The 22,984-nt window shown below is 43.7% G+C and overlaps 1 protein-coding gene across 1 annotated transcript; it reads left to right on the top strand.

Moving 5' to 3' along the window:
* Nucleotides 1–472: 472 nt before the first annotated feature.
* Nucleotides 473–8,734, top strand: LOC118365185 (pyruvate dehydrogenase (acetyl-transferring) kinase isozyme 2, mitochondrial-like). The gene is made up of 11 exons (XM_052490719.1): nucleotides 473–732; nucleotides 1,212–1,353; nucleotides 3,300–3,371; nucleotides 3,661–3,845; nucleotides 4,689–4,778; nucleotides 5,029–5,106; nucleotides 5,251–5,327; nucleotides 5,482–5,580; nucleotides 6,582–6,692; nucleotides 6,903–7,016; nucleotides 7,138–8,734. The coding sequence occupies exons 1-11, from the start codon at nucleotides 615–617 to the stop codon at nucleotides 7,279–7,281; spliced, it is 1,230 nt and encodes a 409-aa protein (XP_052346679.1). The 5' UTR covers nucleotides 473–614; the 3' UTR covers nucleotides 7,282–8,734.
* Nucleotides 8,735–22,984: the final 14,250 nt, after the last annotated feature.

The raw sequence follows: 22,984 nt of genomic DNA, 5'->3' as shown, positions 1-22,984 counted from the left end.
TTTTGTGTGTCGGACCCCATGAAGACTAGTTGTCTGTTAATGGGGATCCAAATCAAACAAGTTACCATGTTGTTGTTTTTTTTTGGGGGGGTTGGACTTGGAATGTGAAAATATTGAAATGAACTATCAATTATAATAAAATTACCTATGCCCTGCATTCACAGTAACATTCAGATTGAGCCCTTGTTTTCTGGACAGCAGTAGGCTACCATCCCTGAACGTCACCTTGTTGAGGTTGTCAACCGCATAACAGAGATTATTTCCAGACAGACGTAGACTACAAGTAGGTTCATTTTGGTTATGTAAATTAGAGATGGCACACACAATCTGTCAACACCATCATCATGCCCCTGTTGGGTTGTTGACTATGTCTTGTGTGTGGGGGGTTCCTAGCACTGCGCACTGACCGCCCACTCTCATTGGCCAGCCCTGCGCATAAAGCAACGCTATTGGCTGGAGAAGTCTACTTCAGGACAACTCCAACTATCGCAATCTTCAGAAAATCAACATTGAACGTAAACACTCGAGACAGACCTAAACTGACAGGAGCTATACATCTTGTGTTCTGACCGGACATTTCGATTTTTCTTGACGATTTTGAATTGCCTTGCATAATGAAGTTTGTCAGATTCCTGATGAAGAACGCTGCTTTGGCCAACGTGCCAAAGCATATAGATCATTTCTCTAAATTCTCACCATCACCTTTGTCTATGAAGCAATTCTTGGATTTCGGTGAGTAGAATACAAACTCAACGGCATCATTTTGAATTCCAATGCCATGATGTTGCTCAGCAAATAATTCGAGCGCACAATGTTTCAATATTCATTTCAACGTCGTGCACACTGATAGAGGGATATCATTGTATGTTTTGTAGGCTTGCAGAGTAACAACACATGGTAGGAAATGTAAAGAAAATGGTAATTAAACCATACCAGACACAAGGGTATAATCTAAATCTAAACTACAACACTGACTATGGTAATTAGATATCATTTTTCAATATTTTTACACTGACTTGTCCCATGTGCAAACAATACTACCTACGGATGTCGGCTGGTTCAAGTTTGACCACAAGCAGCAGTCGCATGTACTGAACATGTTTATGTAAGGAAACGTGGTTGTTCCAGCTATTATTATTACACAATTGCTTTGATATATCCTCGAGCACTTTTGCTCTAGCTTATCTAACTTTGACACCGACCATCTCCAGGTTCTACAAATGCCTGCGAGAAGACATCCTTCGCCTTCCTCAGACAAGAACTCCCCGTCCGGTTGTCCAACATCATGAAAGAGCTCAACCTCTTGCCGGACCGGTTGTTGACTACACCATCGGTGCAGCTGGTGCAACGCTGGTAAGAGACAGCTAGAGCAATCAGGAACCTATCCGAAAACGTATACTTTTAACGGGACAGTAGCATATATTGTCGTCCTCTATATACTATAATCGGGATATGTTGTGCCACAGTGTCAGCACAAACGTGTTTATTGTTTGCAGCATAGCGCACATACCCGGGGTTTGATTAAGCAACGTTGTTGTCATGGTCATTTGGCCAATGCATAGCTCTAGTGTCCCAGCTGTGCGCCACTCACTCGCGCTGTGAACTTTGTCCCAGTTCCCTCCCTCCCCTCGTTTTTGACTCAGTGTTGTCTTGGCAGGAACAGTTGAGTTCATCGTGGCCTTTACGTCTCTGACCGCTCCGCGCACTCCAGAGTGCGAAAGGGGAACTTCAAGTGCAAACTGTACCATTGCACTTGTGTAATAGCCAACGGAAGTATATTGCACTTTGGGTTTTGATGAAGGAAGTCACAAAATACCTTTACAGAAAAAAAATAAACTGCAGAAATCTGATGTTTTAGAATGTGCATTGGATTGCCATAACTCAATTTGATCATGTTATTGCACTTCTACGGTATAACATGATTTGAATCCGTATGGTATTATTTTGTGTATTTTCTTGGTATGACTGAGTTTTATGACCAAAAGTGTCCACCGATAACACATCGGGCGTGTACGTAGCTCTGTAGGATGTTTATGCTAATGGTCTGAATGATGAAAAGTGTCTCCAGTTTGCGCGCCCCGGCTACAAACGGGAAGATGTTTTTCTTGCACGTGGCTGCGGGAGCACAAGTTCCAAAAGTAGCTGTGTACTGCGGTGATTGTAACGATCTGCCTCTGGTGGAGTCGGGAAGACGTCAAATGAACGTTGCTGTGAGCAGGGAACATCACACTGAAACCTGAGAAAGACATTCAAATGAAGAAAAAACACACTTCCCTTATTCCTGAGGTGAAAATTTGATTTAGTGGCCATAGTTAGATCACCATTACAATGCACATTTACACATAGCTCTAATTACACATCTAGTCAATGGGATTGATCATCTAATAATCTAACAGCTGTGTAGCAAACGGGTAATATAATGTGTTGTGTCAATTTGAACTGCCATCATTAATATGATAACTGGCACATGATAGATAGTAGGTTCCCGCTATATAAAGAAGACATGGTACGCTGCCCTGATATGTAATCTTGTTTTCCCTTGTAGGCAGGTAAAGGAAGTGGTTGGAGCTGGGGGTGGAATGTTCTTGGCATACTGCCCTCTGATTGGTGGAGGAGAGGGGCTGGGACTGCAGAGTTCCCATCTCTTGTTGTGTGGAGGTCAGATAGGGGTGGCAAAAAAATGTTCCCCGACACACAAACAGGAGTGAGCCACACCCAAAGTGACAGGGACAGGGATGCAGGAATGGCACCTAGCTGGTCCAAAAGCCAACTGGAAAATTACCCGTGCAAAAGTACCTTCCCTATCTACTAACAGTCTCTTTTGACAGAGCCTGCGACCCAATAGCCTTTTGCATTACTATTGCGAGTCAATGTTTTTTTTTTTCCATCTCAGTATTTAAACAAATGTTGACGATGGCTGTTTGATTGTAATGTGGCAATACTAAGGTCACCTAATCAACTCTTCCTTCTCTCTCTCCTAGGTACATCAAAATACTAAGATCACCTAATTAACCCTTCCTTCTCTCTCTCCTAGGTACATCCAAATACTAAGGTCACCTAATCAACTCTTCCTTCTCTCTCTCCTAGGTACATCCAAATACTAAGGTCACCTAATCAACTCTTCCTTCTCTCTCTCCTAGGTACATCCAAATACTAAGGTCACCTAATCAACTCTTCCTTCTCTCTCTCCTAGGTACATCCAAATACTAAGGTCACCTAATCAACTCTTCCTTCTCTCTCTCCTAGGTACATCCAAATTCCAAGGTCACCTAATTAACTCTTCCTTCTCTCTCTCCTAGGTACATACAAAGCCTTATGGAGATCTTGGACTTCCTCGACAAGAGCCCAGACGACCACAGTGTCTTGGAATCGTAAGTTTGCACCTCCATATTGTGGTCCTGCGTGGCTCAGTCGGTAGAGCAGTATAGCATGGCATTTGCAATGCCAAGATGGATGAAGGGTTTGATTCCCACTGGGGCCATCCGTACATGAAATGTATGACCTGACTGTAAGTCGCTTTGGATAAAAGCGTCTTCTAAATAGCATATATTAATAATCTAATACTAACTCTGAAAACCTAGCTGGTTATTTTTGTATTTTCTTTGGGGGGGGATTGTTAAAGACTCAGATTGACAGCCCCCTTTCTCTCCCTCTCTCCAGGTTTGTTGAGTCCCTGGAGACCATTAGGAACAGGCACAATGATGTGGTGCCCACTATGGCGCAGGGCGTCATCGAGTACAAAGACGCCTTCGGCCAGGACCCGGTCACGAGCCTGAACATCCAGTACTTCCTGGACCGATTCTACATGAGCCGTATCTCCATCCGCATGCTCATCAACCAGCACAGTAAGTCCCGCCTCTGAGGTCACAGGCATTCCACATGGATTAGTTCAAAACAAGCTTGTCAGTTAAAGCGATCTGTTTATTTTCTAACATAGTTTAGGGGATGTGTTTTTGGGACTTGCCAACCTCTCACCAATTCCAGGGGAGCAATTCTTAGAAAATAGCTGTTGCTGATGGTTGACAGGGATTCGCCTATATCAGTTTGGCCTTGACCAATCCAGTTCCCCTTAACTGAACCTGCAACTCAAGCAGAAGGCAATGCAACAATTTGGCCCTGGCATTGAACAAGCCGTTTGAAGCTAAGATTAATGCTTACACTGTTAGTCTTGACACACATCCAAGTAGTGTTCTAATTGTGCTGGCAACTAGTTATACAAGGGTTGTAATGGAAAGACTGGCAGAGATGCTTGCACATGCTGAGGTAGATTTTTTTGACAGTCTCAGCCCAGAGGCTTGACTATAAGACAGGAAATAGGGTTCTTAAGAGAATAAAGAACTCATTTTACTCGTTTTTGCCTCTAGAATTTTCCAACTGTAGTAGGATAAGTAGTGTCCATGCTGTGCTATGGGTACAGCGTTTTGTGTTGTCAGCTCTTATGCAACCAATGAAGAACAGGTTCAAACTGCTCTTAGAGTTTGGACCACTTTTTTTCCACTCCACCCACCTCAGCCCTATTTGTCCAAGGTCATTCAAACAGAACTGGGCCTTGCCAGTACTCTCCTGCCCAGTCTTTTCCTTTTTCAATCACTCACCGAAACATTTTGGACTTGGTCCACCACATGTAACAGTCTAACTCTTCCCCCCCTTTTCCTCTCCTCCTCCCCTTGTCCCCGTTTTCTCTGCAGCACTTGTTTTTGACGGGAACACCAACCCAGCCCACCCCAACACCATCGGGTGCATTGACTCCCTGTGTGATGTCACTGAAGTGATTCGAGGTTAGAGAACCTTTGGGGCATTGGGGCTTGCTCATTAAATTGGTCTAAGGTGAAAATGAGGTGTTAGGGTGATAGAAAGACCCAGTTTTTGAAGTGCTTACCGGTAATTCTGTTTATTTGAAGCCGATAACTCACAAAGAGTGGCTCTGTCTACATTTGGCCATCATGTTCATTTTTGTTTGCGGAGTGACAGCTGGAAACAGCTAATCACATTTCTTTCTTTCTTTCCTCCTCCTCTCTTTCTCTCCAGATGCGTTTGAGAGCGCCAAGATGCTCTGTGAGCAGTACTACCTCGGGGCCCCTGAGCTGGAGCTAAGGGAGATGAACTGTAAGCCCAACACACCCACACCCTTAATGTGAATTTGAAAGAAAAATAAAACTCACAGATTATCTTAAAAGCTAAATAGCGTTAATAGGGAAATAAACCGACGCAACTATGGGGATTTCATAGTCTTATCATTTCCCTTTTCAGCCAACAATGTCAGAGATCCAATCCAGATCTCTTATATCCCCTCCCATCTCTACCACATGCTGTTTGAACTCTTCAAGGTGAGTCCGTGTAATGATATCTTAAAACTCAAAGTGGATGATGGGGAGAACATTGGCTGCATGACTTTAGGGCAGTAATATCAAATTATGATGGCGTGTGGTCAGATGTCATGTGTTGACAAGTACCTGAACGGTCTCTTTTGATGTCCCCCAGAATGCCATGAGAGCTACAATTGAGACCAATGAAGTCAGCAACAACCTCCCACCCATCAGAGTCATGGTGGCCCTTGGCGGAGAGGATCTGTCAATCAAGGTGAGCGGCAGGGCAGACATCCAATCACAGCGCTCATCTAGCCTTGCAGGAATTAGAATCAAGATTTATAAAATTTGACCTTTATTTAACTCGGCAAGTCAGTTAAGAACAAATTCTATTTTCAATGACGGCCTAGGAACAACTGCCTTGTTCAGGGGCAGAACGACAGATTTGTACCGTGTCAGCTCGGGGGTTTGAACTTGCAACTTTCCGGTTACTAGTCCAACGATCTAACCACTAGGCTACCCTGCCACCCCAAGATGATGAGAGAACTGGGGACAAAGTGTAGAACTGTTGGAAACTCGGTTTAAAAAAAGTGAACGTTTCTAATCCAGTTAAACTCCATGAAACCGCAAAACAACAAACCCAAAACGCCTGTGTGACCTCTAACCGTAAACCCAATCCTGTTATTCAATTGAACTCCCTCATTGTGTAACCACTACAAATCCTTATTTGAAACAACCCAACGGTTTGTAAGAGAAAGAGGATGCTGGCTGTAATGTTGTGCCACAGCTTAGCTCTCCTCTATTGTGCCCACCGCCTAGTTCACCCCCGAGTACAGCCTTGATTGAGTTATCCATGGCATCATTCTCATCAAGAGCCACTTAAGCCATGCTCTCATTAACAGGATTGGTCAAAGTATGTTTAGCCATATTTAGTAAGGGATGAACTACAGCTGCTATTGGTTGATGTCGTTAACCTTTCCCCCAATTAGAATCTTAGCAGTGGTGAATGTGAAACTTTGGCTGTCTCAATGAATTTGAGCTAAATCCTCTCATGATCTACCTCCACCAGGTCCATCTGCTCACCTCTGCACTAGATGCCTTGATTATTTCTAATGATTTTAGCATTTTCTCCTCTCTGGCATTTGTGTTCATGTATTCTTTCCCCAATATATAGTGTTAATCAGTGATAACTCTACTTAAATGGACCCAGATTGTCAATAAATGGGTGTGAGCGTAATCTGTGTGTAATCTCGCTCTCTTTCTCTCTCTTTTTAGGTGATGGATAGGGGTGGTGGTGTCCCCTTAAGAAAGATTGAGACGCTCTTCAGCTACATGTACTCCACAGCTCCCAGACCCGACTTCGGTGACAATCAGCGGGCCCCACTGGTGCGTGATACATACACATCTACTTATATAACCTCACAGAACCTAAAAACGCACAGAAGCCATACTTACGAATAGATGACCTTGTTTCTTGTTGCAGTATTTCTGTACCTTGAGACCAAGGATCCTATTTATTTAACCGTGCTAATAGTTCCAACTATGTCAATGTATTTTCATTAGCCGTAACATTTCCCCTGTTGTGTGTCCCTCCAGGCTGGTTTTGGATATGGGCTTCCCATTTCACGCCTCTATGCGCGTTACTTCCAAGGAGACCTGCAGTTATACTCAATGGAGGGTCATGGTACCGACGCTGTCATTCACATGAAGGTAAGAGGCAACGACCTACTACCTCCGTATACATCTCGGATACTAATAACCTGTCAAGTTGTCACATTCCTAGACATGCTAATTGCTAACTCTATCTTCTATCCCCCGCTCTCTCCCTCAGGCATTGTCCACAGATTCAGTGGAGAGGCTTCCTGTGTTCAACAAGACAGCTCTGAAACACTACAAAGTCAACTTGGAGGCAGATGACTGGTGTGTTCCCAGTAAAGAACCGCTGGACCTGGCCATATACAGAGTCGCCAAGTGAACTTTGACCTTTCAATTACCTTAAGCCCTAAGGAGAGAGAAAAAGGGCCAAATCTCAATGGGACCTAATGTTGATGTGGTGGTGGGGGGAAAGACATCACGACCAATCCTGGAGATCTAGAAGAGAGGAAGCTTCTGATTGCACAGCTTTAAAACCCCTAGTGGTTTCCTGTTTCAGGAAGTGGGTAAACCCACTCACTTCCTGTCCCCACTAATGTTGTGTTCCTAGGAAGGGGGGGTTCAGGGAGAGGGGACCGAACCAGTTGCCTTAGAATGGCCATCTTCCAAAGTGCAAGTGATTGTCCATCTCAAATTAAACTGCTCCCTAAATACGAGTAGTCTGATCTGTATGCTCCATCCCACACCAAGGCCCTTAGCGGGAGCCTCCTGCCCCGCTTACAACACCTGGATTTGGGGTTGACAGTGGAGGGGAGCATGAACGTGAAGGAGCGGTGGCGGAGAAGGAGAAAAACCAAGGCGGAAGTGGGAGATCTTGTCATTCCGGTAGAACATGGGATCGACCATTTCAGAGTTGAGAAGGTTTAGGTGAAGTACGTGGTCATGACGGTATTCACTGTGAAGAATAGCCACTTCATTTGAGTGTTGTTTCAGTGGAGGTCGCATCATTTCAAATCCTTATCAGAGTATGGAGAACACACAAAAAGGGGGTGTTACTTATCAGTTATCAGTGTTGTAAAGCACGCTGACAGCCAGCGACTGGTTAGCCTTGTTGGCACCTCCCTTTGTTAGTCAGATCAGCCATGTCCGGTTATAACCTGTTATGAAGGTTGAAGTTGTAGCAACATAACTACTCGACTGTATCACATAGTATGTGAAACGTGTGTTAAGTTTCATGAGTGCCTATTGCCAAGTGGCCCACATTTCAAACATCAAACATTCTAATGTCCTTGATAAGTGCCTATGAATGCAGACAGAACAGATTGGGCACAAATATTAGCCAATTGGACATTGTTTTCCTGGTATAAAAATCCTTTATTGTATATGGACCTACTTTTGTTTGGATTGGTCAGTGAGAAAAATGTATACGCAACATTGTTTCCATTAGCTTGAACAAAATGTCCAAAACGCGAGCAAGTGCAGATGGCCGACTGTAGTTTGTAATTGTGTTTGATGGAATTCCTTGCCTGTGTGAATAGCTTGAGGTAGAAGGAAAATGTGGAGATGTATTTCCTAAGATGGACGACTGCACTATAGAAGTTTGTTAATGGTACCACCGTAGTGACAGTTTGTCCTGCTTTGCAATAGCATGAAAACTATTGGTCCAGGTGTGTGTGCATCCCTAATTGTAGCTGACCCAGTCCACTGATTATCTTCTAATCAAGCCAAAACACCAGTTTGGTTTGCATTATACTTGAATTGAACAAAATGTACATTTCAAATGTCTTATTTTTAGGAATAAAGTGATTATGTAAAATAAATTGTCAAATAATGAAGTTATTTTTCTTGTCTTGATTAAATAACAAACACATGAATGAACAACAACTGTGGCAGTAGTTCGATGCTGTACTTCACAGCTAAGTCAGTCATATCTGCTAAATAAGCAGCCTTTAGGCCAGCGTAAACATTTATGACTGAGTTAAGGTCAACGCTGTGCTGATCCAGAGTCAGTCTCAGCATTTCAGCTCTACTGCCTGATCTTCCTCGAACAGTTAAACATATGCATACTATCAAAGAACAAGGGGCCGGTATGGAGAGAGCCTGCTGCAGGAAGCAATCAATCTTAACCCGTCAGGCGGCGCCCTTGGAACCAATCAGAGAGGAGAGCACAGCCCAGCTTTATGTAACTGTCTCTTCAAGAGAGAACAACAAGTGTAGGAGCCAGGAGCCAACCATTCATGGAGATATAGACCTGAGTTATGCCAAGTACTGTTTTTCTGAGGTCGGCCACTGCCTTCAAAGGCACCTTTGTGGGACTCACTACAAATCTACAGAATTTGAATTTTGGGCCTCAGTTGTTGCTGATACACTATACAGTATATATATATATATAGTATGTACAGTACAAAATGAAATCACCTTATCACATTTTTTTACATCGCTTCGTGTGAGATTTCAACTCCGGGTAACTTGGGATGGTTTCATAATGCGTTTCTTCTGCAGATGTTTATTCCATCACTGTCAAACCGATTTCCCCTTCTTGGAAAGAGTACATTCCTGGAAAGTGTGTATGGGTGTGCCTTTGTCCGTGAGTGCGAGTCTGCGCACTGAGTCCAACTGCTGTGCTCCTCTCATTTTAGAACATTTTGTACAGCAGCCGTTTGTGGACGTGGTTGGTCAGGCCTATATGTTATTTGAGTCGGCGGTGAACACAATGCCTGCGCCAGTCATGACGCTCGATCAGGGAAGTGATTCAAAATATGATGAACCTCTGCAGTCTTCTTGGAACCCTTTTTCTAAGAGTGTGGGGGACTATCTTGTCCCACAGATGGTCGTCAGTGTAAGATCGATGAGTTGACGTTCAATTCGGACAACATTCCCTTTTCTATGCTTTTATAGCGCAATGGTTCTCAATTTTCTAATGACAATGATACAAGGAATCCAAACTAAAAAGATGGGTCAAAACAACTTAGCATAGCAACTGTAACAACAAACTTAGTTGTACATAGGAACCTAATACTCATGCATAGTATAACTAGGCTAATGTGTTCTAACCTAGCTAAAAACAAGCATATACAAGCAAATTATCTTCCACATTGCCACCTCCCTGTATTTACGACCGGTGTTGTGAAAAGTACCCAGTTGTCATACTTGAGTAAAAGTAAAGATACCTTAATGGAAAATGACTCAAGTAAAAGTGAAAGTCACCCAGTAAAATACTATTTGAGTGACAATAGAAAAGTATTTCGTTTTAAATATACTTAAGTATCAAAGGTAAAGGTAATTGCTAAAATATTTGTGAATAGGACAGTTTTCCTGTCCTGCTAAGCATTCAAAATGTAACAAGTACTTTTGGGTGTCAGTGAAAATGCATTGAAGTAAAAGTTGCCAAGAATATTAGTAGTAAAGTACAGATACCCCCCCAAAAAACTACCTCAGTAGTACTTTAAATATTTTTCCTTAAGTACTTTACACGACTGTTTACGACCTGCTATAGGAAAATGAGGTAGAAGACTAGAGAGAGGTGGGGTGCATAGGGGACTTTCTGGAGACTTTGCCCACCATGCAGGGTGCTTGTGGGGACTTTGGCAGCATTAGGTCTTTATGACTGCAAACATCCACCCGTGTCCATGTCTGGTACACTGACACACCTCAGTGAGATAAGAGCTGAGTGGGCAGACTGGAAACGAGGGAAGAATAAACAGACGGGTAGAGGCAGAGGAACTCTGACGCACAGACAGACAGGTTACATAAAGCCCTGGTGAATCTAGTGTGGGCAGACTGGTTGGGGTGAAGGTTGGGTATGCGAAGCACCCGAGTCTTTGCCAATGGCTCATAGCACCGCTGTGTTAATGTAATTTCCCCCGGCTCCTGTTCATCAGTACTGTATGAATGGACCAAGCACCTGTCTTGAGAATGACTGAGTGGTGGGTGTCCCAAAGTAGTAAACCATATCTGGACAGTAAAGGCCCCACACTTAAATGGTTGAGTTTTAGAAGGCTATATCAATGGGTTGACCACGTTTCGATAACATCTTGACTAACTTCTGATCACAAAACGCCTAAATGACATGTGTGTCCTTTCAGCTGTATGCCATGTAAAATCTCATTGATGGCTTTATATAAATATACAATCCATACTGCAATAGGACTCTAAGGTGAGGACATAGCCACTGGAAGTAGAGGTGCGAAGGGTAATGCACCCCCTGATAAAAAAAAATACATACAGTATATACAGTGCATTCGGAAAGTATTCAGACCCCTTGACTTTTTCCACGTTTTGTTATGTCACAGCCTTATTCTAAAATTGAAGAACGGAAGAAATGAAAGACATTTGGAACCACCAAGGCTCTTCCTAGAGCTGGCCACCCAGCCAAACTGAGCAATCTGGGGAGAAGGGCTTTGGTCAGGGAGGTGACCAAGGACATGATGGTCACTCTGACAGAGCTCCAGAGTTTCTCTGTGGAGATGGGAGAACCTTCCAGAAGGACAACCATCTCTGCAGGACTCCACCAATCAGGCATTTATGGTAGATTGGTCAAACAGAACCACTCCTCAGTAAAAGGCCCATGACAGACCGCTTGGAGTTTGCCAAAAGGCACCTAAAGGACACTCAGACCATGAGAAACGAGATTCACTGGTCTGATGAAACCAAGATTAAACACTTTAGCCTGAATGCCAAGTGTCACGTCTGGAGGAAACCTGGCACCAACCCTATGGTGAAGCATGGTGGTGGCAGCATCATGCTGTGGGGATGTTTTTCAGCAGCAGGGACTGGGACACTAGTCAGGATTGAGGGAAAGATAAACAGAGCAAAGTACAGAGAGATACTTGATGAAAACCTGCTCCAGAGTGCTCAGGACCTCAGACTGTGGCGATTGTTCATCTGCCAACAGGACAATGACCCTAAGCACACAGCCAAGACAATGCAGGAGTGGCTTCGGGACAAGTCTCTGAATGTCCTTGAGTGGCCCTGCCGAAGAACTCTGGAGAGCTGAAAGTAGCTGTACAGCGATATTCCCCATCCAAACTGACAGAGCTTGAAAGGGAGAAACTTCCCAAATACAGGTGAGGTTTAAAATAAGATTTGATGACTTTGTGGCTGTGCCAGCTAGTACCACTCTGAAAAGCTGCCTCCAAAACAAGAATCATGACAAAAAGCGCAAACCTGCATCTGGGGCGCCGTGCAGCCTAGTGTCAGCTGCTGATGACTCGGCAAAGGCTATTTGCTGAGAACGCACACAAAAAGGGAAGGGAAGAGGGCTGCCTGTTCTCTGACTCCAGACAGTGTGTGTGTGTGTGTGTGTGTGTGTGTGTGTGTGTGTGTGTGTGTGTGTGTGTGTGTGTGTGTGTGTGTGTGTGTGTGTGTGTGTGTGTGTGTGTGTGTGCGTTCATGCGTGTCAGTGACCTCTTTTCCTCAACACTAAAGCACACCATGGCTTGCATCACAAACTGCCTCTCGTTGTTCATATACACTTGCGTTCTCTCTGCTTGAGTATCTGGGTTTTTAAAGATCAGTATCAGCGTTTTCTGATTGTGTCCCTGACTTCACGGAGCCTGACTATGTACCCAGGTGGTAACCAAGTCTGTATGTGTAAGAGACATGCCATTTAATACACCGGGTGTGGTGGACATGATTGGGGCTAGCATCACTGTTTTAGTTCAAACCAAAGTTCAACAAGACTTCTATCTATAGTAGCCTATCACACGGAATATTGCAAAAAACACAACTTTATGTGAGTAGTGACCTGGATGTGACATAACCTGTTTTGGAGACTGGATTGTGTTCGGAATTTCGGATGACATTCCCAAAGTAAACTGCCTTTACTCAGGCCCAGAAGCTAGGATATGCATATATTCGGTAGCATTGGATAGAAAACACTCACAACTATTAAAATAATGTCTGTGTATAGCAGAACTGATATGGCAGGCGAAAACCTGAGGAAAATCTATCCGTAAATTGCAAAAAACACAACTTCCTGTGAGTAATGACCTGAATGTGACATAACTAAAACACATACTGTACACATTAGATTAGATGAGTTTATTAGTCATGTGCACAGGGTCGCAGATGTAATCGCAGAGTACAGTAAAAAAATCCTTATGCTCCAACAGTGCAGGTTAAAAAGGAGGAAAATAATACAATTATATATACAAATGTACAATTGTAGCAGTGTAGAATGTCCATAGTGGAAGCAGCGCGGGGGGTGAATGAAAGGTGAGAAGTGAATAAAAATTATAATTTAAAAATAGCAAATATATTTACAGCTGTAACAATGATAAATGTCCATTGGGGTGTGGGGCAATGTAAATGTGGGTGGGGGGGTGGAATATCCATATGGGGAGCAGCAAGTGGGGGGAGGGTAGTCTGACAATTTTTGCCGTGATGTAGCCAGGTACGGAAACTCAGTATGCTCCTGTAGAACACTGTGAGGGTCCTTGGGAACAGGCCACATTTCTTCAGCCTCCTGAGGTTTTATTTTTTTATTTTTTATTTCACCTTTATTTAACCAGGTAGGCTAGTTGAGAACAAGTTCTCATTTGCAACTGCGACCTGGCCAAGATAAAGCATAGCAGTGTGAACAGACAACACAGAGTTACACATGGAGTAAACAATTAGCAAGTCAATAACACAGTAGAAAAAAATGGGCAGTCTATATACAATGTGTGCAAAAGGCATGAGGAGGTAGGCGAATAATACAATTTTGCAGATTAACACTGGAGTGATAAATGATCAGATGGGCATGTACAGGTAGAGATATTGGTGTGCAAAGAGCAGAAAAGTAAATAAATAAAAACAGTATAAAAACAGTATGGGAATGAGGTAGGTGAAAAAGGGTGAGCTATTTACCTATAGACTATGTACAGCTGCAGCGATCGGTTAGCTGCTCGGATAGCTGATGTTTGAAGTTGGTGAGGAGATAAAAGTCTCCAACTTCAGCGATTTTTGCAATTCGTTCCAGTCACAGGCAGCAGAGTACTGGAACGAAAGGCGGCCAAATGAGGTGTTGGCTTTAGGGATGATCAGTGAGATACACCTGCTGGAGCGCGTGCTACGGATGGGTGTTGCCATCGTGACCAGTGAACTGAGATAAGGCGGAGCTTTACCTAGCATGGACTTGTAGATGACCTGGAGCCAGTGGGTCTGGCGACGAATATGTAGTGAGGGCCAGCCGACTAGAGCATACAAGTCGCAGTGGTGGGTGGTATAAGGTGCTTTAGTGACAAAACGGATGGCACTGTGATAGACTGCATCCAGTTTGCTGAGTAGAGTGTTGGAAGCCATTTTGTAGATGACATCGCCGAAGTCGAGGATCGGTAGGATAGTCAGTTTTACTAGGGTAAGCGTGCCTTCTTCACCACGGTGTCCGGCCCACTTGATGAGGATATACCCAACCGGGTTCCTTCTGAAGTCCACAATCAGCTCATTTGTTTTGCTGACGTTGAGGGAGAGCTTGCTTACCTGGCACCACGCAGTCAGAGTGCCTACCTCCTCTCTGTAGGCCGTCTCGTCGGTAATCAGGCCTACTACTCTCGGCCTACTACTATCAGGCCTACTATGCCAATTTATGCTGCAATGATACATCTGCCTCTCCCTTTTCAGGATGATCGGGCTTCTGATCTCTATCAAAAGATAGCAGCTATGTCAGAGATGGGAGGATGAATCCTTTTTTGTCTGTAAAGAGATGGTGTAGCTTCATTGGAAGGTGCAGTCCTCCGACCCACTAACAGTAACAGAACCCATATTGATTAAGGGATTGATTGGATGAATCTTTGTACTAGACTAGAACAACATTGAATTATTATCCAATGGTATTCATTGCAAGCTCAGTGGAAGAAAGGAGGGCTGCTTTGGTGACATCTGTTGAGTGTAATGGCATGTCTCACATGCCTATTATTTAGCTTTAAAGTGACGATTTTAGTTAAAAGACTGTCCGTACCAAATGAGGCTAACACTTCCCTTTGGGACATGTGACAAAAAGGACACCTGTAACATTTTAATTACACGGGCTGTCACAGTTTTACATGTCAATTCAAGGAAAAGCATCTACTGAAGTATCTATTCCTGTCAGCTTGATGTTAAAGTCACTATCGTAGTATTTACGGAACCCTTAGGGTGGATTCAAAAGATACAGTGCCATAAATATCACTTCCTTGATGGGTTGACAGGAAAGGGCAAAGGGATTCCAGGAATACAGCGTTGGGTCCCGTACTTGCCTCTCGACATAAGACAATCTCTGGAAACTACCAGGTCTGTGCTGTCAATAAGGGGACATTCTATGCGGTATCTTTCCATTGCTACTGGGAGGACATGGTGCGGTGAAAATAGATGTTCCCTGATTATTTCCACCACTCTACATAAGGCTTGTCGGGCAAGTGTTTACTGCAACGCTGGACCAACTTGTCAAGGGAATTTTTCGGAAGGCCCCGCGAGGTGTGCCAACGGTGTACCCAGAGCATGTGTCCCTTTCATCCAGTTGGCTGAGACACTGATGACCTCAAAGACGCACGTCACTTTGTCACTATGCCGACAGCTACACTGTAACAGAATACCTGGACCGGATCACTCCATGTGGTGTCATGTGCAGGTTGGGTTGGGTGCTAAAAGTAGCATCTGAGCCTTGTAGCCTATCGTGGTTAGCCAGGCAAAGAAAACCCACCAGATTTAGATTCAGATCAACTTTAGTATCCCACCAGGGGGAAATTCATGTGGTCATGTGCTTATACCAACAGGGATAGGAAAAACTATGTACTAACAGGCCTACTCTTCATGACATCATTGCATAATTGTTCCTTTGCCTTTTCAACACGTTGCAGGGAGAGACAGGGGCAGGTTGTTAGTAGGTGGGAACACTTAGTCCTGTTGACTTGATTTGGGGTGCTAATAAAAATTCAGATTGATTTTAATTTAATTTTCACCATTCATGGGAATGCAGTATGAACAGCACCCATAATTAAATCCAATACCTTTAACACATACGCTTCATACTGTACATTGTACATTACATCAGGTCCTACGGGTAATTTATCACTAAGTAAGTTTTGAAATGTTTCTAGTGATTTGCACGTAATTGACAGCAAAAGTAAATCGGACCATGAGTATTGCAAGCGTTGATTATCAAAAGTGTTTATTACTTGTTGTTGTTACTCAAAGTTAATCAACTCATCCCTGGTCATACAAAGAGTAAATCCTGTTTAGTCAAACCTTTAAAGTAAGAGGGAAAGAGTCAACTTTCACAATACTTTACTGTATTATAGAGGTTCCCATTGACCCTCAGTCACCAACTGGTGAAAGAACGTAGATATTCTATTCACCTGCAATGCATGGACCCTGGCAATTATGAGGGGGTGGCACACTCATGTGGCTGTGATCTAGAATTGCAGAAACATTTTCTGATTGCCACGTAACATTACTATCCAGGGGCCATGGATAAGGCATTATATTAAGAAACAGTAAGTGAGGGGATGGAAATATTATGGGGACATTATGGGAATATTAGAGGGGTGTTATGGAGACGATATGGGGATGCTATGGTGATATTGGGGGACCTTGTATGGATATTAGGGCGACTTTATACTGATACTAAAGGGGAGGTCATTCCCAAGCTGAAAAGCCACATGAATGTTCTTCTATGCATTTATGAGTGTTGACTTATTACATTTGAGAGACATGTTGTTGAGTCCATGCCTAAGATATTAGAAAGACACACGATAAAATGGAATGCAATAATAATATGACCTTTAGTTAAAGAGTCGAGTGAATTAGATGGTCTTGCTGGAGAACTGCTTGCATGTGTTCTGCAGGCCTTAGTTGATGGCGGAAAGCATCCTCACAAAGCGGGTGAATTTGTGTGGTTTCGTCTGTGGTTGAGGTAGATGGAAAATCCTCCTCTAGCGGCGACATGGCAGATGGCGAAACGACGCGGGGTGCTGAAGACAGAACAGTGAGATTGACATGAACGCGATTGTGTCCATCAAAGTTTTTCACTTCTACTTTTCCATTTACTGCAATTGAGTATCCATGTTGAGGCATTGAATATACACAGTGATGTGCAGTCAGGGTAGATAGTGCACACCCTTGTAATAGTCTAATACAATAAAATTACATTGTCAATGATTCTGGTGGTTTTTATGCTCAAAATCAAAAGAGTGTGCTAAAACTGCATCAACCAGGGTATGCATGCCCATCCATTCAAATCATTGACCTGCACGACCGTTTATGAATCCAGTCACTATCTATGGACAAGGTCAGTCAGTATAAGCTTTGCCTAACATCATTCGTTGCATTGAGACAATTTCATATTTTGCGCATGCGTATTGCCTAAACATATTGCGTGGGTAAGCCTGGGGTAAACTCTGCACATTTGGACGTGTCGACAAATACTGAGCCGAAATATAAACGCAACATGTAAAGTGTTGGTCCCATGTTTCATGAGCTGAAATAAAATATTAAAGAAATGTTCCATAGGCACAAAAAGCTTATTTCTCTCAAACTTTGTGCACAAATTAGTTTACATACCTTTTAGTGAGCATTTCTCCTTGGCGAAGATAATCCAGACAGGTGTGGCATATCAAGAAGCTGACTAAACAGCATGATCATTACACAGGTGTACCTTGTGCTGGGGACAATAAACGGTCACTAAAATGTGTTGTTTTGTCACACAACACACTGCCACAGATGCCTCAAGTTGAGGGAGCATGTAATTGACATGCTGAATGCAGGAATGTCCACCAGAGCTGTTGCCACATAATTTAATGTTCATTTAGCTACCATAAGCCGCTTCCAATGTTGTTTTAGAGAAATGGCAGTACGTCAAACCAGCATCACAACCACGGCCCACGTGTAACCATGCCAGCCCAGGAACCACATCTGGCTTCTTCACGTTCGGGATTATCTGATTGGCTGTGCATGGTTCCCCAGTGGATTGTCTTTGTTCCCAAGTGGATAGGCTTATGCCCTCCCAGCCCCACCCATGGCTGTGCCCCTGCCCAGTCATGTGTAATCCATAGATTAGGGCCTAGTGTATTTATTTCAATTGATTGATTTCCTTATATAAACTGTAACTCACATCTTTGAAATTGTTGCAGGTTGTGTTTATATTTTTGTTCAGGATAATTTGGCGCTCACATCCCTGGAACAGAATTGAACTAGCTAGCTAGAAAAAACAACCTGACAAATGGACTGCACCTCAAACAATATTCCAAGAAAACTTGGTATAATTTACAGAGGGAGACCAACACCTGCCCTTCCTGACCTTCATCAGAGGAAGGGACAGAAAATCATCCGATCGGGACAACGACACGCTGCTGATGGCCTCCGGATATGATACCTGACTGTCAGATCCTTCGACCTGCTTTCTGCTGATGGTCGATGGGAAGATTTTCAGAGAAAATTATGTACTCTTTTGTGTTCTCCAGAATAAAATAAATGGACATGGGGTTCCTCTGTTTACGGTTCAGCAAAACAATAATGGCACGAGACAAGACTGACACTTTCTATGATCAGTTTGAGGAGAAATGCACCACACTCGAACTGTCAGACAGAGTAACCCGAGGGAGACAGCCGATGAGAGGAATGTTTTTCAACATTTTGGACAATCTCAGTGTTCAAATGAAAGCCAGGCTTGATTATTTTGTCATCCTTGCCCCTCATGTCAATCGAGACAGACTTTTCAAACTCAAAAGGAATAAAGAAAATGTCTACAACGTTGTCACCGAAAGGTTCATCCTGAAGGACAGATGAATGGACTTCATTTACAAGTAAAGGTTGGCCTAAATGCATTTTCCTTTGCAATTTGCAGCTTATGCTACTGTTGAATGAACAAGAGAATATACATCATCTCTTTGGAGCATTTGAATTATCAAGCTCTAATTTTGTTTTGATGAGGCACTTTTATGACGTTTTGAACTGCATTTTCCAGTCATTTAAATTCTTGATATGGACATTTCAACCTCAATTTATTATACACACTGAGTATACCAAACATTAGGAACACCTTCCCCCCTTTTGCCTTCATAACAGTCTCAATTCATTGGGGCATGGACTCTACAAGGTGTGGAAAGCACTCGACAGGGATGCTGGCTCATGTTGACTCCAATGCTTCCCACAGTTGTGTCAAGTTGGCTGTATGTTCTGAGTGGTGGACCATTCTTGATACACAAAGGAAACTGTTGAGCATCAAACACCCAGCAGCGTTGTGTTTCTGACACAAACCGTTGTGCATGGCACCTACTACCATATCCCGTTCAAAGGCACTTCAATCTTTTGTCTTGCCCATTCACCCACTGAACGGCACACATACACGATCTGTGTCTTTTTAAAATTTTATTTCACTTTTATTTAACCAGGTAGGCCAGTTCCGAACAAGTTCTCATTTACAACTGCGACCTGGCCAAGATAAAAAAAAAGCAGTGCGACACAAACAACACAGAGTTACACATAGGATAAATAAAAGTACAGTCAATAACTCAATAGAAAAAATCTATATACAGTGTGTGCAAATGGAATAAGGAGGTAAGGCAGTAAATAGGTCATAGTAGCAAAGTAACTACAATTGAGCAAATTAACACTGAAGTGATAGATGTGCAGATGATGATGTGTAAGTAGAAATACTGGTGTGCAAAAGAGCAACAAAAAAAAATATGGGGATGAGGTAGGTAGTTGTGTGGGCTATGTACAGACAGCTGCAGCGATCAGTAAGCTGCTCAGATAGTTGATACTTAAAGTTAGTGAGGGAGATATAAGTCTCCAGTGTCAGCGATTTTTGCAATTCGTTCCAGTCATTGGCAGCAGAGAACTGGAAGGAAAGGCGGCCAAAGTGGGCGTTGGCTTTGGGGATGACCAGTGAGATATACCTGCTGGAGCGCGTGCTACGGGTGGATGTTGTTATGGTGACCAGTGAGATGTGATAAGGCAGAGCTTTATCTAGCAAAGACATACAGTGGGGAGAACAAGTATTTGATAACCTGAAAACTCGGCAGTGTTTCCTCAGAATGTAGAGGTCTGTAATTTTTATCATAGGTACACTTCAACTGTAATTTGCATTTTATTGCATGGCATAAGTATTTGATCATCTACCAACCAGTCAGAATTCCAGCTCTCACAGACCTGTTAGTTTTTCTTTAAGAAGCTCTCCTGTTCTCCACTCATTACCTGTATTAACTGCACCTGTTTGAACTCGTTACCTGTATAAAAGACACCTGCCCACACACTCAAACAGACTCCAACCTCTCCACACTGGCCAAGACCAGAGAGGGTGTAAGGACATCAGGGATAACATTGTAGACCTGCACAAGGCTGGGATGGGCTACAGGACAATAGGCAAGCAGCTTGGTGAGAAGGCAACAACTGTTGGTGCAATTATTAGAAAATGGAAGAAGTTCAAGATGACAGTCAATCACCCTCGGTCTGGGGCTCCATGCAAGATCTCACCTCGTGGGGCATCAATGATCATGAGGCAGGTGAGGGATCATCCCAGAACTATCATCCCAGAACTTAAAGGAATGAGGAGAGCCAGAGTATTGTAATGTTTTGGTGCACCGTAGAGTCAGGGCCTACATTATTGCTGGTGTTTTCTGCTGCAGATGTGTCTTCCAGATCCCTTTGGTGATGACAAAATGCAGACTTCTTAATGCAAGTTCTTGAAGCAAGTTCCTAGGCCGTCATTGAAAATAAGAATTTGTTCTTAACTGACTTGCCTAGATAAATAAAGGTAATTATATATATATATATATATTTTTCAAAGTTCTTGGTTTCCAGATGTGTTGCTGCATCCTCCCATTGTGTCAACAATGACTGCCAGGACCTGTCGTTGATCAAGGAATGACTCAATGTCTGGATCGGGTTCACAAGGAGTGAGTGATCTTGCCTTTCGTCACTGCCTCTTCAATCTTCTGCATTGTGTCAGAGATTACCTTCTCAGCAACCGCCATGGCATACTGCTTTTCACTCATCAGTGGGGAAGAATTCCCTGAAGGTGAATTGGAGAGGACTACTAAGAGGGAAGAGTTAAGTTGATGCACAGCCTCCCCCACGAGAGCTCTGGTCAATTCACGTGAGCTACAAGTCACCCAGTGACTGCAAAGTTGTGTCCTCTGTGACCCAAAGATGTCTTTTAGGGGCTCAGTGATTGGAGCCTTTCCTTCATGCGCCCTTTTCAATGAGATCTAGGAACTTTAAAGCATTGATCTCTGATTAATTCTCTCATTTTACAATTAATTATAATTTCCAAACGGTGTTAATATTTCTGGTTACTGTCTCCTTTTCTGGACATAATAATTTCAATGAGGGCAGTTTTCTTGCCCTTAGAATTTGTATACAGTGAGTATTTGTCTGATTTAGGATGATTTTGTAAAAAACAAAAACATTTTGCGTAGTTGAAAACTTGGTCTCATCAGTACATTTATTTAAAAACATATGTTTAGAAATGTGATAAGAATGTGTGAGATAGACACACAAATCATACAGTAAATACAGTAACCATTGATAAAGGTATGGAAATGAGTTTGTGGGACCTATAGCAGTGTGCATTGGTGCCACCCTTTCACATCTCCCTGGACAGGTGGTTGAATTCCTGCATCAAGCCCACCATCTTCTGCTAAAAAGCAGCCTCCTGTTCCTCAAAGTTTCAGGTCAAGCTAAAGAATGTGTGCAAGGGTTGGAAGGAGAATGTGTAATGCTATAACAGAAACCACTTCTCTTTGGCAGAGTCTGACAAACTGTACTCTGGTCATCTGTGTTAAACAAAACTAGTGCATAATGTGTTTTTTGAAGTTGTGATGTCAAATGTTTTATATAATGAACAAAGTAACATTTACATTTACATTTAAGTCATTTAGCAGACGCTCTTATCCAGAGCGACTTACAAATTGGTGCATTCACCTTATGACATCCAGTGGAACAGCCACTTTACAATAGTGCATCTAAATATTTTAAGGGGGGGTGAGAAGGATTACTTTATCCTATCCTAAGTATTCCTTAAAGAGGTGGGGTTTCAGGTGTCTCCGGAAGGTGGTGATTGACTCCGCTGCCCTGGCGTCGTGAGGGAGTTTGTTCCACCATTGGGGGGCCAGAGCAGCGAACAGTTTTGACTGGGCTGAGCGGGAACTGTACTTCCTCAGTGGTAGGGAGGCGAGCAGGCCAGAGGTGGATGAACGCAGTGCCCTTGTTTGGGTGTAGGGCCCGATCAGAGCCTGGAGGTACTGAGGTGCCGTTCCCCTCACAGCTCCGTAGGCAAGCACCATGGTCTTGTAGCGGATGCGAGCTTCAACTGGAAGCCAGTGGAGAGAGCGGAGGAGCGGGGTGACGTGAGAGAACTTGGGAAGGTTGAACACCAGACGGGCTGCGGCGTTCTGGATGAGTTGTAGGGGTTTAATGGCACAGGCAGGGAGCCCAGTCAACAGCGAGTTGCAGTAATCCAGACGGGAGATGACAAGTGCCTGGATTAGGACCTGCGCCGCTTCCTGTGTGAGGCAGGGTCGTACTCTGCGGATGTTGTAGAGCATGAACCTACAGGAACGGGCCACCGCCTTGATGTTAGTTGAGAACGACAGGGTGTTGTCCAGGATCACGCCAAGGTTCTTAGCGCTCTGGGAGGAGGACACAATGGAGTTGTCAACCGTGATGGCGAGATCATGGAACGGGCAGTCCTTCCCGGGAGGAAGAGCAGCTCCGTCTTGCCGAGGTTCAGCTTGAGGTGGTGATCCGTCATCCACACTGATATGTCTGCCAGACATGCAGAGATGCGATTCGCCACCTGGTCATCAGAAGGGGAAAGGAGAAGATTAATTGTGTGTCGTCTGCATAGCAATGATAGGAGAGACCATGTGAGGTTATGACAGAGCCAAGTGACTTGGTGTATAGCGAGAATAGGAGAGGGCCTAGAACCGAGCCCTGCGGGACACCAGTGGTGAGAGCGCGTGGTGAGGAGACAGATTCTCGCCACGCCACCTGGTAGGAGCGACCTGTCAGGTAGGACGCAATCCAAGCGTGGGCCGCGCCGGAGATGCCCAACTCGGAGAGGGTGGAGAGGAGGATCTGATGGTTCACAGTATCGAAGGCAGCCGATAGGTCAAGAAGGATGAGAG

Source organism: Oncorhynchus keta, chromosome 32 (assembly GCF_023373465.1).
Source record: "Oncorhynchus keta strain PuntledgeMale-10-30-2019 chromosome 32, Oket_V2, whole genome shotgun sequence".
NCBI lineage: Eukaryota > Metazoa > Chordata > Actinopteri > Salmoniformes > Salmonidae > Oncorhynchus > Oncorhynchus keta.
Note: the sequence above shows the minus strand (reverse complement) of the source record. Positions and strands in the feature narration are given on the sequence as shown.

Coding starts and splice junctions, on each gene's coding strand:
- LOC118365185 (XM_052490719.1), top strand. CDS start 615: ATGAAGTTTGTCAGATTCCTGATGAAGAACGCTGCTTTGGCCAACGTG. Junction 1,354..3,299: donor GTGCAGCTGGTGCAACGCTG/GTAAGAGACAGC, acceptor TCTCTCTCCTAG/GTACATACAAAGCCTTATGG. Junction 4,779..5,028: donor TGTCACTGAAGTGATTCGAG/GTTAGAGAACCT, acceptor CTTTCTCTCCAG/ATGCGTTTGAGAGCGCCAAG.